This window comes from Myiozetetes cayanensis, unplaced genomic scaffold (assembly GCF_022539395.1).
Source record: "Myiozetetes cayanensis isolate MyiCay16 unplaced genomic scaffold, myiCay2020 scf30, whole genome shotgun sequence".
Lineage (NCBI taxonomy): Eukaryota > Metazoa > Chordata > Aves > Passeriformes > Tyrannidae > Myiozetetes > Myiozetetes cayanensis.
Genome location: NW_026087522.1, coordinates 1,422,716 through 1,436,005, shown reverse-complemented (window position 1 = coordinate 1,436,005; position 13,290 = coordinate 1,422,716). Strand labels below are relative to the sequence as shown.

Below are 13,290 nucleotides of genomic sequence, written 5' to 3'. Positions count from 1 at the left end.
GGTTGTACCTTTTTTTTTTTGCAGTAAACAAGTGTTATCTTCCTTTTTTTAGGCCTTTGGGTCTCCCTGAAGCTGCTCCCTGGGGATCTGGCTCAGGTTCAGAAGGATTTCTCCCACCTCGTGGACAGATCAACTGCTGTGGCTCGGAAAATGGGATTCCCTGAGATCGTCCTTCCTGGTAGGTCCCCTGTGCCCCTACAGAGGCAAAGAGCCAGCTAAAATTCCAGAATTTCTGCTGTAAAAAGATCTATTTTGAAGCTGACTGAAAACTTCCTATTTTTCCTCAGATTTCCAGATGATTTTTAATTTTTTTTTGTCAAAAGAGTTTCCTTTCTGATTGAAGAATGGTAGTTTTTAGAACAAAATGTCCTTTTAGTCAAAGATGTTTTTGTTGCATGTAGATTTGACCCTACATAATCCACTCCAAGTGGATTTAGCCCTGTAGAGCTCGTTATATTCAAAAAAATACATAAGGATGGAGGTTTATAAAAAGAAAAATGGATCATTTTAAAAAGACTTTGTGTGATTCGAGGTGGAGGTGAGGCGGGTGGGGTGTTGGGTGTCATTAAAGGTCCCAAATATTCTGTGAATGACCCAAAGGCTGAGAAGAAGACGAGGGTAACGTGGTCCCCGAGGCTGGGAACCGCCTGGAAAACTGTGTGATGGAAAAAACCCTCGTGGAACGAGGGGGAAAAACCCTCAGGGAGGAACGTTCTGGGTTTCAGGTGACGTTCGGAACGACATCTACGTCACCCTGATCCAGGGGGAGTTCGACAAGGGCAAGAAGAAGACCCCCAAGAACGTGGAGGTCACCATGTCCGTCCACGACGAGGATGGAAACCTCCAGGAGGTAGCAGGGCCTTCTGCCGGTGGCGTGACCCAAACCCCTCCTTGCTCTCGTTCCTGACCTCACCTCCTCCTCCCCCACCCTCCCCTCTGTGTTTTGTCCAAAGAAAGCCATCCATCCCGGCGCTGGTTACGAAGGTGTCTCCGAGTACAAGTCCGTGGTTTATTACCAGGTCAAGCAGCCCTGCTGGTACGAGACCGTCAAGGTACGAGGGGGTCGTGCCCTGTCAGGGAGTTGCAGAGGGTGAAAAGGTCCCCCTTGAACCTCCTCCTGTCCAGGCTGAGCCCCCCCAGCTCCCTCAGCTGCTCCTCCCAGCACTTGTGCTCCAGCCCCTTCCCCAGCCTCGTTGCCCTTCTCTGGACACGCTGCAGCCCCTCAACATCCTCCCCAAACCGAGGGCCCAGAGCTGGGCACGGCACTCGAGGGGTGGCCTCCCCAGTGCCCAGTCCAGGGGCACAATCCCTGCCCTGCTCCTGCTGCCACCCTGTTCCTGAGCCAGGCCGGGATCCATCGGCCTCTCGCCCCCCTGGGCACCCCTGGCTCACGTTCAGCTGCTGTCACTCAGTGCCCCCAGGTCCCTTTCTGTCCCCCCACTCTGTCCCCAGCCCGGGGGGCTGCCGGGGGTTGTTGTGGCCAAAGGGCAGGACCTGGTTGAACCTCATCCCCTTGGAATCAGCCCATGGATCCAGCCTGTCCAGGTCCCTCTGCAGAGCCCTCCAGCACATCCACCCTCCCCTCCAGGTCTGTGTCACCTGCAGATTTGTCGATGGTTCACTCCATCCCCCTCGCCCAGATCAGCAACAAAGGCACCAAACGGGACTGCCTGAAACCACAACTGGTTTAAAATCAGGAGGTGCATCAGCCCCAGAACACCCTGTAAAAGGACAGGAGGTGGGGATTGGTGCTGCATGTTCCTGGTGTCCCCCTGTGCAGGTGGCCATTGCCATCGAGGAGGTCAGCCGGTGCCACCTGAGGTTCACCTTCCGTCACCGCTCGTCACAGGAGTGTGAGTATCATCAGGAAGGGTCTCTGCTCTTCCCACCCTCACAGAGATTTCCTGAGCACCCACCAGAAGTGTAGCTCTTTTTCTACTCATTTCTCATTTCTACTCGTTTCCAGCTTCGAGGATTTTTTAGCAAGCCAAAAGAAAAATAACTCGAATTTTTCCCGGCGTAGGTTTGGTGTTTTAAAAGTGAAATTAGATAAGGAGCAGCATGGTGGCCCCCTTAAAAGACAGTTATTATTGCTCTGGCTTCTCAGTGTATGGTCTTGGTTTTAATTTATATCAAGGCCTTGACAAAATTCAGCTTGATCTTCCTATAGGAGGATTTGTAATTAGGTAAATGAGTGGCTAATGAGAAAGTGAGAGCCAGAAGTTTCATCAGACAATTTCAGAGCCCTGAAACGAGATCAATAATGTGAGAGATAAACCCTTGAAAGGCTCTCCAAAAAAATCCTCTGAAGGCATCTGGGAGATGCAGTGACTTCCACATCCATTCCTGCCAATCTGATGTGCAAAACCCCCACCAAAAAAATATCTCCACAGTTGTGTGTCATGGAATCATTCAGGTTGGAAAAGACCTCTGAGATCATGGAGTCCAGCCATTAATCTGCCCAGCCATCAGCACAATTAGCCACTAAAATGGTGTGGTGAGAGATGCTTCAAAGGGGATGTTTGTCTGTGTAGCTGCAGGTACCTGTGAAGTGCCCTCAGAGTGTAATAAATAAAGCAGCTGCTGCCTCAGTTGGAGAGCTGCACTGTGGATTGCATGCACATAAATGAGGCAGCTCCCAACAAAGATTCCTCTGTGTGTTTGCAGCCAGGGACAGGTCTGAGAGAGCTTTTGGCATGGGCTTTGTGAAGCTGATGAATGCAGATGGAACAACGCTGCAGGATGGCAAACACAATCTGATTGTTTACAAGGTAACCTGGGCATCTGCAGTCTTGCCTCTTGTTTAACTGAGCAAAACACTCTCTTGGCTGATTTTCCCAGTTATAAAGTGTGTGGGTGGTGAGGGGAGACCCTCTGTGCTTTGGATCTCCTTTGGCTGCATGGGCAACTCACTCCCTAAAATGAGAGGCCCAAACAATTCCAGGGGTTAAAAAGTGCTTCAAATCCATCCTGTCCATCACTGTGTTGAAGTCTGGCTGCAGATGAGAAGTGCAGGAGCTCAGATGAGTGTGCTCAGAGTGAGATAACCCTTCTCTCTGCTGCCTTCAACCAACCAGGGTGACAACAAGAAAATGGAAGATGCCAAAAGCTACTTGAGCCTTCCCTGCACCAAAACGGAGATGGAGGAGAGGGAGGCTCCTCCAGGGAAGAACCTGCACCACCTGGCCAACTTCACCCCCACGAAAGACAGCACAAAGGACAGCTTCCAGATTGCCACTGTGATCTGCTCCACCAAGCTGACCCAGAATGGTGTGTTTTGGCATTGCAGGGTGGGTGGGATGCGGTGCTGGAGCTCTGATTTTGCTGGTTGGGGTGTCAGTGGCATCACGCTGCCAGTACAGGCTACAGAGGTGTCTGTGCAACCACACCCCGTGAATGTTGGTGTCCAAACTCCCCTTGTTAAATCCTTGTGGAGAAATGGCACCTCCCAGGGACAGTGTGTATGTTTTCCCAGAATTATGAATGTTTAAGGTTAATTATCCTCCCTCCTCTGCTGTTAAAGGGAGTAGCAGTTAGAACTGAGCTCTCCTGGATGCTGTTGAACGTTCTGTTCATCAGGGTGACTTTTCCTTCTTCCCTGCTTCTAAAAATAACCCTCCAGCCTGGTCCTGCAGCCCTTAAGTCAGCTGGGCTGTTGCAATTTGCTAATTGCTGCTGTTGTGTTGTGCCCTTGCCAGTTGACCTGCTGGGTTTGCTGAACTGGCGCTCCAACTCGCAGAACATCGCCCACAACCTCAGGAAGCTCATGGAGGTGGAAGGAGGGGAAATTGTGAAGGTACCTGGGCAGTTTTGAGCCTCCTTGTTGTTTTATTCCTATTCACTGTTATTTTTTTACTGTTATATTTTTTTTTCCCCCCCTCTCCCCTAGTTTTTGCCAGACACCCTGGATGCACTTTTCAACATAATGATGGAGATGTCAGAAAATGAAACCTATGACTTCCTTGTGTTTGATGCCCTGGTGAGTGAAGTCTTTTGGGGATTTAGGGTGTTTGTGTCCAGCCTGTTGCTGGTGATGCCTTTAGATGAGCAACTGGTGTTTTGCTCTGTTAATAAATTACATTTAAGCACTTCTTAAAGGCATTTTCAGAGCTAGGATTGAAACACACATTCAGCTTTTTGGTAACCACAGTGAAAATAGCAATAAATAAATAAATACACCCAGTGTTTAGTGACTGTTAGAACATCAGTAACACTCTCTGTGGCATTAATGCTGTTAGGAAAACAAACAAAACCTGTAAATGCACCTGCAGGCTGAGTAATGTTGCAGTTGCAGGCTGTGCAGCTCTGTACATGTGTTTCCTTTTGGACTCTTGGCAGGTATTTATTATTTCTTTGATTGGAGACATCAAGTTCCAGCATTTCAATGCTGTACTCGAGACTTACATCTACAAGCACTTCAGTGCCACCCTGGCATATGTGTGAGTATTGGCACCCCAGGCTGATAGCATGGGCTGTGATCAGTCTTTAATTCTGGTAATGGTGGCATTTGTTAGGTAGTTTTTGATGATGGTGATGTGATAAAAGCTGCAGAGCCCAGAGATTCCCATCCCATTCTTCTCTGCTTCCACAGGAGAGAAGGAAACTCTTTATACCCTGTAAAAATTTCTGTATTCCATAGCATCCTTCGAGTGTTCCACGTGCCAGAAATGGGAAAAAGGGGGGGATTTGGGTGCTGGCAGGGTGGCAAACTGAGCAGCAAGAGCTTGGCTTCCACTCTCACACTACTTTGGGTGCTGGGAGTTGATTAATGAAGAGGATTTTACCTGAATTTTCACAGCCCTGGCGCTCAGGGAGGATCCTGATCTTCTGATGTGGCAGAGACTTGATTAAAAAATACACATAATGTGTTTATGCCACTTGTCTGCAGCTCAGAATTGCTTCAGGAGGGCTTTGTGCTCCACACTTGAGACCGATAACCCAGGGAGAAGGTGGCAGTCACCTCCGGGAGGAGTGGGTTTTCCAGCTCATTTTTAGGGAAGAAGGTGGGATTTGCAGCCAGATTTGTAGACTCTGTGAGAATTCATGAAGTGGTTATGAAAAGCTGGCATCCCATGAAGGCAAAGATTTCAGGAGGAAATGGGGTGTGAGCAGGAACCTCCGTTATCTGTTCCTCGGTCTGTAGTTCCCCTCTGGAATGAGGAAGCTGGACTTGGACAGGAACTGAACTGTGTCTGTGTTAGTTCTCCCTTTGTGTGCTTTATTTCCAAAGGAAGCTCACCAAAGTGCTGAACTGCTACGTGGGGAATGCTGAGGACTCCAGCAAGACAGAGCTGCTCTTTGCTGCCCTGAAAGCCCTGAAGTACCTGTTCAGGTTCATCGTCCAGTCCCGGGTGCTGTACCTGAGGTGAGACCCCAACCACTGCCAGCCTGGGGGCTCCTCTTGGAGCTCTTTCCACTCAGCCCATGTTCTTCACCTTACCTTTATCCCTTATTCATTAAGGGGACCTTCCTGCCCTTTGCCAACAGCTGGAAGAAATAAAATCAAGCAAAAATTGGAACATCCCATTTGAAGAGGAGAATCCCCTTACTCACCCCCAGCGTGCAGGGAGCTGAAAAGGAGCCCAGTAGTTATTTTAAAAAGGAAAACATGGAATGACTGCCTCATTTTAAGGAACTTTTAAGTTAAACAGACACACACACACACACAACAAACACTCAGGTGGGGTGAGGGTGGCACCTTGTCCAGTTGGGGTGTGGTGAATGGCAGTGGTTTTACTGGAGCCTCGGAACATCTTGTCAGAGATTTGCAGTGAATCCCATAAGGTAGAGTCCTCTACCCGTGTTCATTCTGGCTTTTTCTTTGTTGAATGCCTTTATTGTTGGAGCCCAAGCAGAATTTGCTGCAGTGGCAGGTTAAAAAGTGGAGTTTTTCCACGATAAGGGATTCCAGCAGGAAATCACTGCAAGAAGCCCCAAGTCCCCTCATGTGCCTGTGGAGGGAGATTGCACTGAGATATTGTTGCAGATGATAAAATCCTGTTTCAGCTGCTCTGGCACTGTTATCCCAGGTTTGTGTGTCTGTTCTTTGTAGTGTTTACGGGAACAGCGAGGATGGGAATGAATTCAACGACGCCATTCGCCAACTGTTCCTGTCCTTCAACGTCCTCATGGACCGGCCCCTGGAGGAGGCTGTGAAGATCAAGGTGAGCAAGATCTGCAGGCAGAAGTCATAAAAGTAATATCTTTGATTAGGTTAACTCCCTGCAGCTGGGAGGGAGCTGGGCCAGAGAGGGGAACAGGCTTTGAGGAATGTAAAACCCCTTCAAGGTGAGTCACCCCTCTGAATGTCTGCTTGGATGAGCTGTGTGTGGCAGGAAGGGGATAATTAAAGCCAAAAGTTTATCAAATAAAAAGAGCAGCATCCCTTCAGCATCTCCTGAGAAAAGCACTTGTCTGTGAATCCTCCCTCCTTCACCTTTGGTCTGCACTGCACTTGTGGGGTTGTTGGGGGCTCTTTGAAAGCAGAAATTTGACTTTAAGCCATTTCCCTGCAGTTGCCCCCACATTTGCTCTTGACAAAAGCTAGATGTGCCACGAGTGTTTCATGTCCTTGGGCTTTTTTTTTGCTTGCAGGGGGCAGCTCTGAAGTATTTGCCAAGCATCATAAATGATGTCAAACTGGTGTTTGACCCCGTTGAGCTCAGGTAACTAATATTGTTTGTTTGTCCTCTAAACCCAGCTCAGCTGGGTGGGAAGAATTTTGGCCACTTCACTTTAAAAACAGCAACCTGGGCTAGTGGAAGGTGTCCCTGCCCACAGCAGGGGGTGGAATGGGATGATCTTTAAGGTCCCTTCCAAACCAAACCATGCTAGGATCCTGTGTGTTCATTCACAGCCTTGCCCAGAACTGCCCATCCCTGTCTCCTTGTGCTGACACAAATAATTTGCTTGGAAGCAGCAGACAGACAGCAAATGTGCATGGAATTTAATTTAATGGAATCTCGGGCTGAAATGAGTCATCACTCTCGATGAAAGGGGCATCTGGAAGGAAGTGCTTTTGCTAATTTACCTGTCTCAACTTTCAGCAGTGGGGGCTGCTGGGCCTTTGCAAAAATCTGCTTTCATTTTATATGAAAGCAAGTGTGATCCTCTGGTGCTGGCACTGGAGGGCAGAGAGTGTTGCCTGTGTAGAAATTCTCTGTGATGTGTCTGGTCTGCCTGGGAATAAAAGCCTGGGATGGAATTCCCGGGAATAAAAGCCTGGGATGGAATTCCCAGAGGAGCTGTGGCTGCCCCTGGATCCCTGGAAGTGTCCAAGGCCAGCTTGGAGCATCCTGGGCTAGTGGAAGGTGTCCCTGCCCGTGGCAGGGGGTGGGATGGGATGACCTTTAAGATCCCTTCCAACCCAAACCATCCCAGGGTTCTGTGATCAGGGTGGGCGTAGGACGGGGTGGCAGTGGGTGGAAGTGCTGACCATCTGTTCCCTCTGTGGTTTGCACTCCAGTGTCCTCTTCAGCAAGTTCATCCAGAGCATTCCTGACAACCAGCTCGTGCGCCAGAAGCTGAACTGCCTGACCAAGATCGTGGAGAGTGATCTGTTCAGGCAGGCCGGTGAGTGGCACAGGGAAGTCCACAGCCTTAAAAACAGAAATGCCTTGCAAGTTGCTGTGTCAGTCACCAGTGCTATTCCACCATTAAATCCATCTTTGGAAATATCCCTTGCTGTGGAAGAACTGCAGTGGTTTTTGGCTGTTCAGTTCTCCACGCTGTGGGATCCAGGTTTAGAAGGAGGCAGATGTTGAGTTTGCTATTTGATGCAATGCATATAATTTAGAAATGAGAGGAATTTTTAGATGGGATATTGGAGAGAAATTCTTCCCTGTGGGCACAGGTTGCCCAGAGAAGCTGTGGCTGCCCCTTCCCTGGAAGTGTCCAAGGCCAGGACAGGGCTTGGAGCAACCTGGGCTGGTGGAAGGTGTTCCTGCCCATAGCAGGATGATCATTAAGGTCCATTCCATGATTCTAATTGCAGGTTCTTTATGACCCTCTCACCTGCTGGTTGTAACTCAAGTGGCTTTAAACATGTTTTGGTGTCCAAGCTAAAGTTGGGAGCAGAAAACTCCTGTGTGGTTCCCGTGTACCCTGAATGCTGAGGATCTTCCTGAGGGCAACATGACGTGGTGCTGTCTCTGTCTCCTTTTGCAGAATGCAGAGATGCCCTCCTGCCCCTGCTGATCGACCAGCTGAGTGGGCAGCTGGATGACAATTCCCACAGGCCTGACCACGAGGCCAGTTCCCAGCTGCTGAGCAGCGTTCTGGAAGTGCTGGACAGGAAAGATGTGGTGAGCATGAACTCCCCAAGGGTGCCAGTTCTTCTTTGGAGTGGCTGTGGTAAAAAAAAAAAAAAAAATATCATCTCAACTTATGCTTTAAAGCATTAGGAAGCTGTGATGTTTACAGAAATCGTGTTGCACTGCTGGGCAGTTCTTTGTAGAACCGCAGGTTTTTTTTAGCTGTGTCCGAAAAAGGAGGCAGGAAAGGTTGAATTACTCATTATCACACAGTACTAAAAGCCATTACTTCCCTTTCTAGGGACCAAAATGTTATCCCAGCTGTTCTAGTGGCTTGCTGAATAATTTGGAGCAAGTGATGGAAGTGTTTGGTTTCTGTGAAATGGGCACGAGGATCAGGGCTCTGCCCACATTGGACATGGATTCTGAGTTGTTGGGAAAGAATGGTTTGAACTGAAGAGCTGTTGAGGGAAAACAAAGCCCAGTCAGAGCAGCAGGATGAGCTAATGAAGCTGGGCCAGATCAATTAACTGAGCTCCCCACCAAGTGAACACCTCCAGCACTTGAATCGATCGCTCGAGTGCTTAAATCCCCTTTTTTCTTCCCCTAATGGCAATTAACCACTGTCAGGGCAGTCCCCCCACCCAGGGAGCCCTCTCTGGAGCAGTGTCCCTCCAGAATGGTCTCTGATTTTCCTCGTTGCACGTCCCCAGGGCCCCACAGCTCTCCACATCCAGCTGATCATGGAGCGCCTGCTGAGGAGGATCAACCGCACGGTGATCGGGATGAGCCGCCAGTCCCCTCACATCGTGAGAGCCTTTGACTTTCCCCACCTTCACCCCTTTTTTTCCGAGTGGAATTTGTTCCCCTGGGAGGTTCCAGCGTGTAGCAGTGATCTGTGAGATCATCTTGCCCTTCCCTGCAGGGTTTCTGTGCCACTCAGACAGTGATTTTCTGAGGCCAGGGTGAAAAAAAATGCTCTTTTATCACCTTGGCTGAATAGGATTCAATGCTGAGGGGTGGCACATCCCTAAGGGGCATTGCTGACAGATCTTGGAAGGTGTAAGCACTTGGAGTGTCTTAATTTTCTTTGTCTTTCGTGCCTAGAAAGATGGGAAAAAATGAAGAGCTGGGAATATATTTTTAATAACTTTCTAGTCATGTCAGTAGGTCACCCATGGGAATCACAGCTAGCCATGCCAAACCTGAAAATCAGAGAATCAGGTTGGAAAAGACCCTGAAAATCAGAGAATTAAGGTGGAAAAGACCCTGAAAAATCAGAGAATCAGGTTGGAAAAGACCCTGAAGATATAATGAAGTAGTTTGTATGTGTTTATGTATAGATATATACAGTGTTTGGAGGATGTGTTTCTCTTGCAAACTGTGATCCCTGAGGAGAAAGGAAGCAGGACTCAGCCTTCATGCTTGGATTTCAGCCAGTCTTGCCTGGTTTAGAGGACTGAAGAGTCCCAGGATGATGGCAGGGCTTGGATGATGCAGGACTGTGCTCAGTGGTGCTTGATGAGGTCACTCTGAGAACACTTAGAGCTTCCAGTGCTTCACACAGGGGAGTAACCCAGGGTTTTCTTTCTCCCATTGCAGGGTATTTTCGTGGCCTGCATGACAGCCATCCTGAGGCAGATGGATGATTTCCATTACAGCCATTACATCAGCACTTTCAAAACCAGGCAGGACATTATTGTAAGTCAGCCTGGCTGGGGAGTTGGCTCAGTCCGGGCTCTGCCTCTGAAAGGTCACTCCAAGCTGCTGTGTGGGGTTTGGGCTGATTAAACCACATCCATCAGCAGTGAGTCCTGGGCTCCTGATGCCACAGCCCCTGGGCATTTGTTCTTGGGTGGTGTTGACTCAGTAGAGCCCAAGAGCAGCATTTGTGGCATGGAGTAAAAATATGTTTAATGGCTGTTTGAGTCAGGAACCAGGAAAGGGAGTGAAGATGGAAAGGAAAAGCATTTCCCCCACTCTCTCACTGTCTCTCTTTGTGCTCCTTTTCTCTTCACCTGAATCTTTCCCCTCCTCTAAAGTTTAATTAAATCCTACTCAATCCTGCTTTAATGGCCAGCACTGCAGACAGTTCCCAAAACAGCAACAATTGTGTGCAATTCACATCCCCAAAGACTTTGAATATGAATCCAGGTGAAACACCAGCTTTTTGTTTTTTGAGGCCCTTAAAACGAACAGCTGTGCCCAGATTTTTCTCCAGACACCCCAAAATGATCAAAACCAGTATTAAAGCAATTCCCTGGTGCACGACACAGCAACTCCTGTGGCTTTTTTTGCCCCCTTATTCCTTTGTTTTGCAACTGGGAGGTGCTTGGTTATTGAAACACCAGCTGGGGTTGTGTTCTCCCTGTGTCAGAACCCTCAGGAAGGTTTTGAAGTTCATTTTGGAAGCCAGGGGGATCCTTTTCCCTGTGCAGTTCAGGAGTTGCTTTCCATCTGTTGAGCAACACAGCCATCTACAGGTCACTCTCCCTTCCTGTGGGCTCAGAGCTGCTTTTTCCCTCACCCAAATAATTTGTTGTGGAGGAAGAAAGAACCCAGAATCAAAGCCATTATCAGGAGGGAGAATTATGATTATTATTATTATTATTATGAATGTAATTATTAAAACTACCTGCTCATCATTTAGAATTCCAGAAAACAGAATCACAGAATGGTTTGGGTCAGAAGGGACCTTAAAGATCATCTTCTTCCAACCACCTGCCACGAGCAGGGCTGGATTTAAACAAGGCACTGATTGAAAATCACAATTCCTAATCTAATTTTTACCCATCCTTGAATCTACCAAGCAAACCCACCCTTTTTGCTGTTCATGCCAGCAGAACATTTTGTCTCACTGCAATAATTGGCTTCGTTCTTGTTGTTTGGTGGGGGCTTTTGTTGGCTCTGGGCATTTGCAGCCCTGCTTTGCATCGTGGCTTGGTTGGTTTGACACTGGTAGGAGTTAATTCATCTCTTCAAGGTGCTCTCTTGTCAAGCCCAAACCTTTCCATCAAGCCCTGATTTAATAATGCCTGAAGGATTTTTACTGAGGCAGCACCAGAAGCCCATTTCTCTTTCTCTCCATCGCTTGCCAGTTTTTCTGAGCAAACTGTTCAGCTCAACAGAGGATTTTTAAAATTTTTTTTTTTGCTGGGGCTGGTTTCAGGGGGGTGTTTTTTCCTGTGACCTCCTTTGTGTCCCTCTCATTTTTTAATGCTGATGTGGTGTCGTTGTAGAGACCAGAATTGATTTCAGTGCTCTCATATCTGCAGAGACCACAGTGTAGAGATCAATATTCTTGATATTCCCTTCTTTAGCTCCTCTCTCTTCTTTTTTGCCTTTTTTTATCTCATTCCACAATTCAACCTTGCCTTGCCCAAGTCTTAAGTCTTGTTTGGACAATAAATCATGTGTCTGACATCATGTCCACTATCTGTCTTTAGGTGTCCTTCTTAAACTGGACCAGAAAGGACTTAACTAATGTAATTTAATAATAAATACATTATAATTGAGCTGTAATTTAGATATAATTCAGGTAAAACAGAGGATCCTGCACAGAGCTGTTGCACTCTCATCATTCAGGGATTTGGAAACCAGTCCCTGAATTCTGGTTTTGCTTTTTAATCCAACTTGTGCTCTAGGACTGCCCCCAACCCGGCCTAATTCAAACCAGTAGAGACAGATTTAATTAAACAGCTCAAATTATTTCTCCTTGTGTCACTGAGTGGATGGGCTGTCAGAAATAATTCAGTTATTGGAATATACCCACACAATGAGAGATCCTTCCTGGGGGGGGGGAGCAGGGTATTGATTGTCAATCAATGCACTTGCAAACGTTGCACTTCCCTGGCTTTTTATGTGGATTAAAAAAAAAAAGATCTCTGCAGCCTGATGGGCTCTGGGTTTTGTTTCTGCCACAGGACTTCCTGATGGAAACATTCATTATGTTTAAGGATCTGATTGGGAAAAACGTGTATGCAGCTGACTGGATGGTCATGAACATGATGCAGAGCAGGTATAAATTTATTTATATATTTATTTATATAGATCCATTTGAAGTCTTGCTTTGGAGCCCTTTGTGGTTCTGAAAGGACTCACACAAGCAGGTTTATTTTCTTTCATCATTTTCTGGGTGATTTAAATCAGAATTTCAGTGAGTTGTGCTTCCTGGGCGTTTCTGCTGATGGGACTGGAAATCTCTCTCACAAACCACGGGCTCTTCCATCCAGTTGGAGAGTGGCAATAAATCAGAGCAGCCCTTTTGGTGCCAGTTCTGGGAGGGGAATCCCATGGCAAACCCAAAGCCAGAGCTGGGCAATGTTTCACCACTCTGTCAGTGAACAAACTTGCCCTGATATCCAACCTGAACCTGCCTTGATGGGACTTGAGGCCACTAAACCAAGGAATAACTTTCCCTGAATGTTCCTCTCCTGGGCAAGAGGTGGAAGAGATTCTAGAGGAACTCCTGCCTTCTTTGGGAGCATCTGTTCCTGGTCTTACAAACCCAGAGCTGCAATGCCATTTCTTTGATTTCAAGAGCCACTTTTCATCCATGATTTTATCTTTTCCAGGGTTTTCCTCAGGGCAGTGAACCAATTCACCTCCGTCCTCAACCAGGCCTTTCTGGATCAAAAAGGTTTTGAGCTCCAGGTAATTGCCTCCTGGATTTTCTTGGGGACCCCAAACCAGAACAAATAAATCCCACAATTAACATTATTAACATTATTAATGAGCTCCCCAGCTCATTCACAGTGTTGATTTTCCTCCTCCTGGAGGGAACCAGCAGCATTTTGGGGGCTGTGCTGGTCGGTGCTTTTCCTTTGCCTTCTCCCGGTTTATTTTAGCCCCTATTTTATTTAGTTTCTCTTCCCCAGCTCTGGAATAACTTCTTCCACTTGGCAGTGGCTTTCCTGACCCACGAGTCCCTGCAGCTGGAGACTTTCTCCCAGGCCAAGCGCAGCAAGATCATCAAGAAGTGAGTTCACCTCTCAAACCTGGCCTGATTTATTTGTGGGCTTCGTTCTTGCTGCTTCCA

General features: G+C 47.7%; 1 protein-coding gene across 5 annotated transcripts in view; it reads left to right on the top strand.

Annotated features, from left to right (window-relative positions):
- The window catches only part of DOCK5 (dedicator of cytokinesis 5), a 60,322-nt gene that overhangs the window by 26,004 nt on the left and 21,028 nt on the right, over positions 1–13,290 (top strand). For all 5 annotated transcript variants that reach the window (XR_007630118.1, XR_007630119.1, XM_050325800.1 and 2 more), the window contains exons 13-31: positions 53–178; positions 726–850; positions 954–1,052; positions 1,781–1,853; positions 2,668–2,771; positions 3,078–3,270; positions 3,699–3,796; positions 3,890–3,979; positions 4,339–4,439; positions 5,231–5,365; positions 6,053–6,164; positions 6,595–6,665; positions 7,466–7,572; positions 8,167–8,303; positions 8,966–9,061; positions 9,855–9,953; positions 12,176–12,270; positions 12,827–12,905; positions 13,130–13,230. Coding sequence is in view for 3 of the 5 variants with exons in the window: in XM_050325800.1 (XP_050181757.1) it covers positions 53–178; positions 726–850; positions 954–1,052; positions 1,781–1,853; positions 2,668–2,771; positions 3,078–3,270; positions 3,699–3,796; positions 3,890–3,979; positions 4,339–4,439; positions 5,231–5,365; positions 6,053–6,164; positions 6,595–6,665; positions 7,466–7,572; positions 8,167–8,303; positions 8,966–9,061; positions 9,855–9,953; positions 12,176–12,270; positions 12,827–12,905; positions 13,130–13,230 (2,041 nt within the window). In the remaining 2 variants the exon portion in view is untranslated. The remainder of the gene's footprint in view (positions 1–52; positions 179–725; positions 851–953; positions 1,053–1,780; positions 1,854–2,667; positions 2,772–3,077; positions 3,271–3,698; positions 3,797–3,889; positions 3,980–4,338; positions 4,440–5,230; positions 5,366–6,052; positions 6,165–6,594; positions 6,666–7,465; positions 7,573–8,166; positions 8,304–8,965; positions 9,062–9,854; positions 9,954–12,175; positions 12,271–12,826; positions 12,906–13,129; positions 13,231–13,290) is intronic.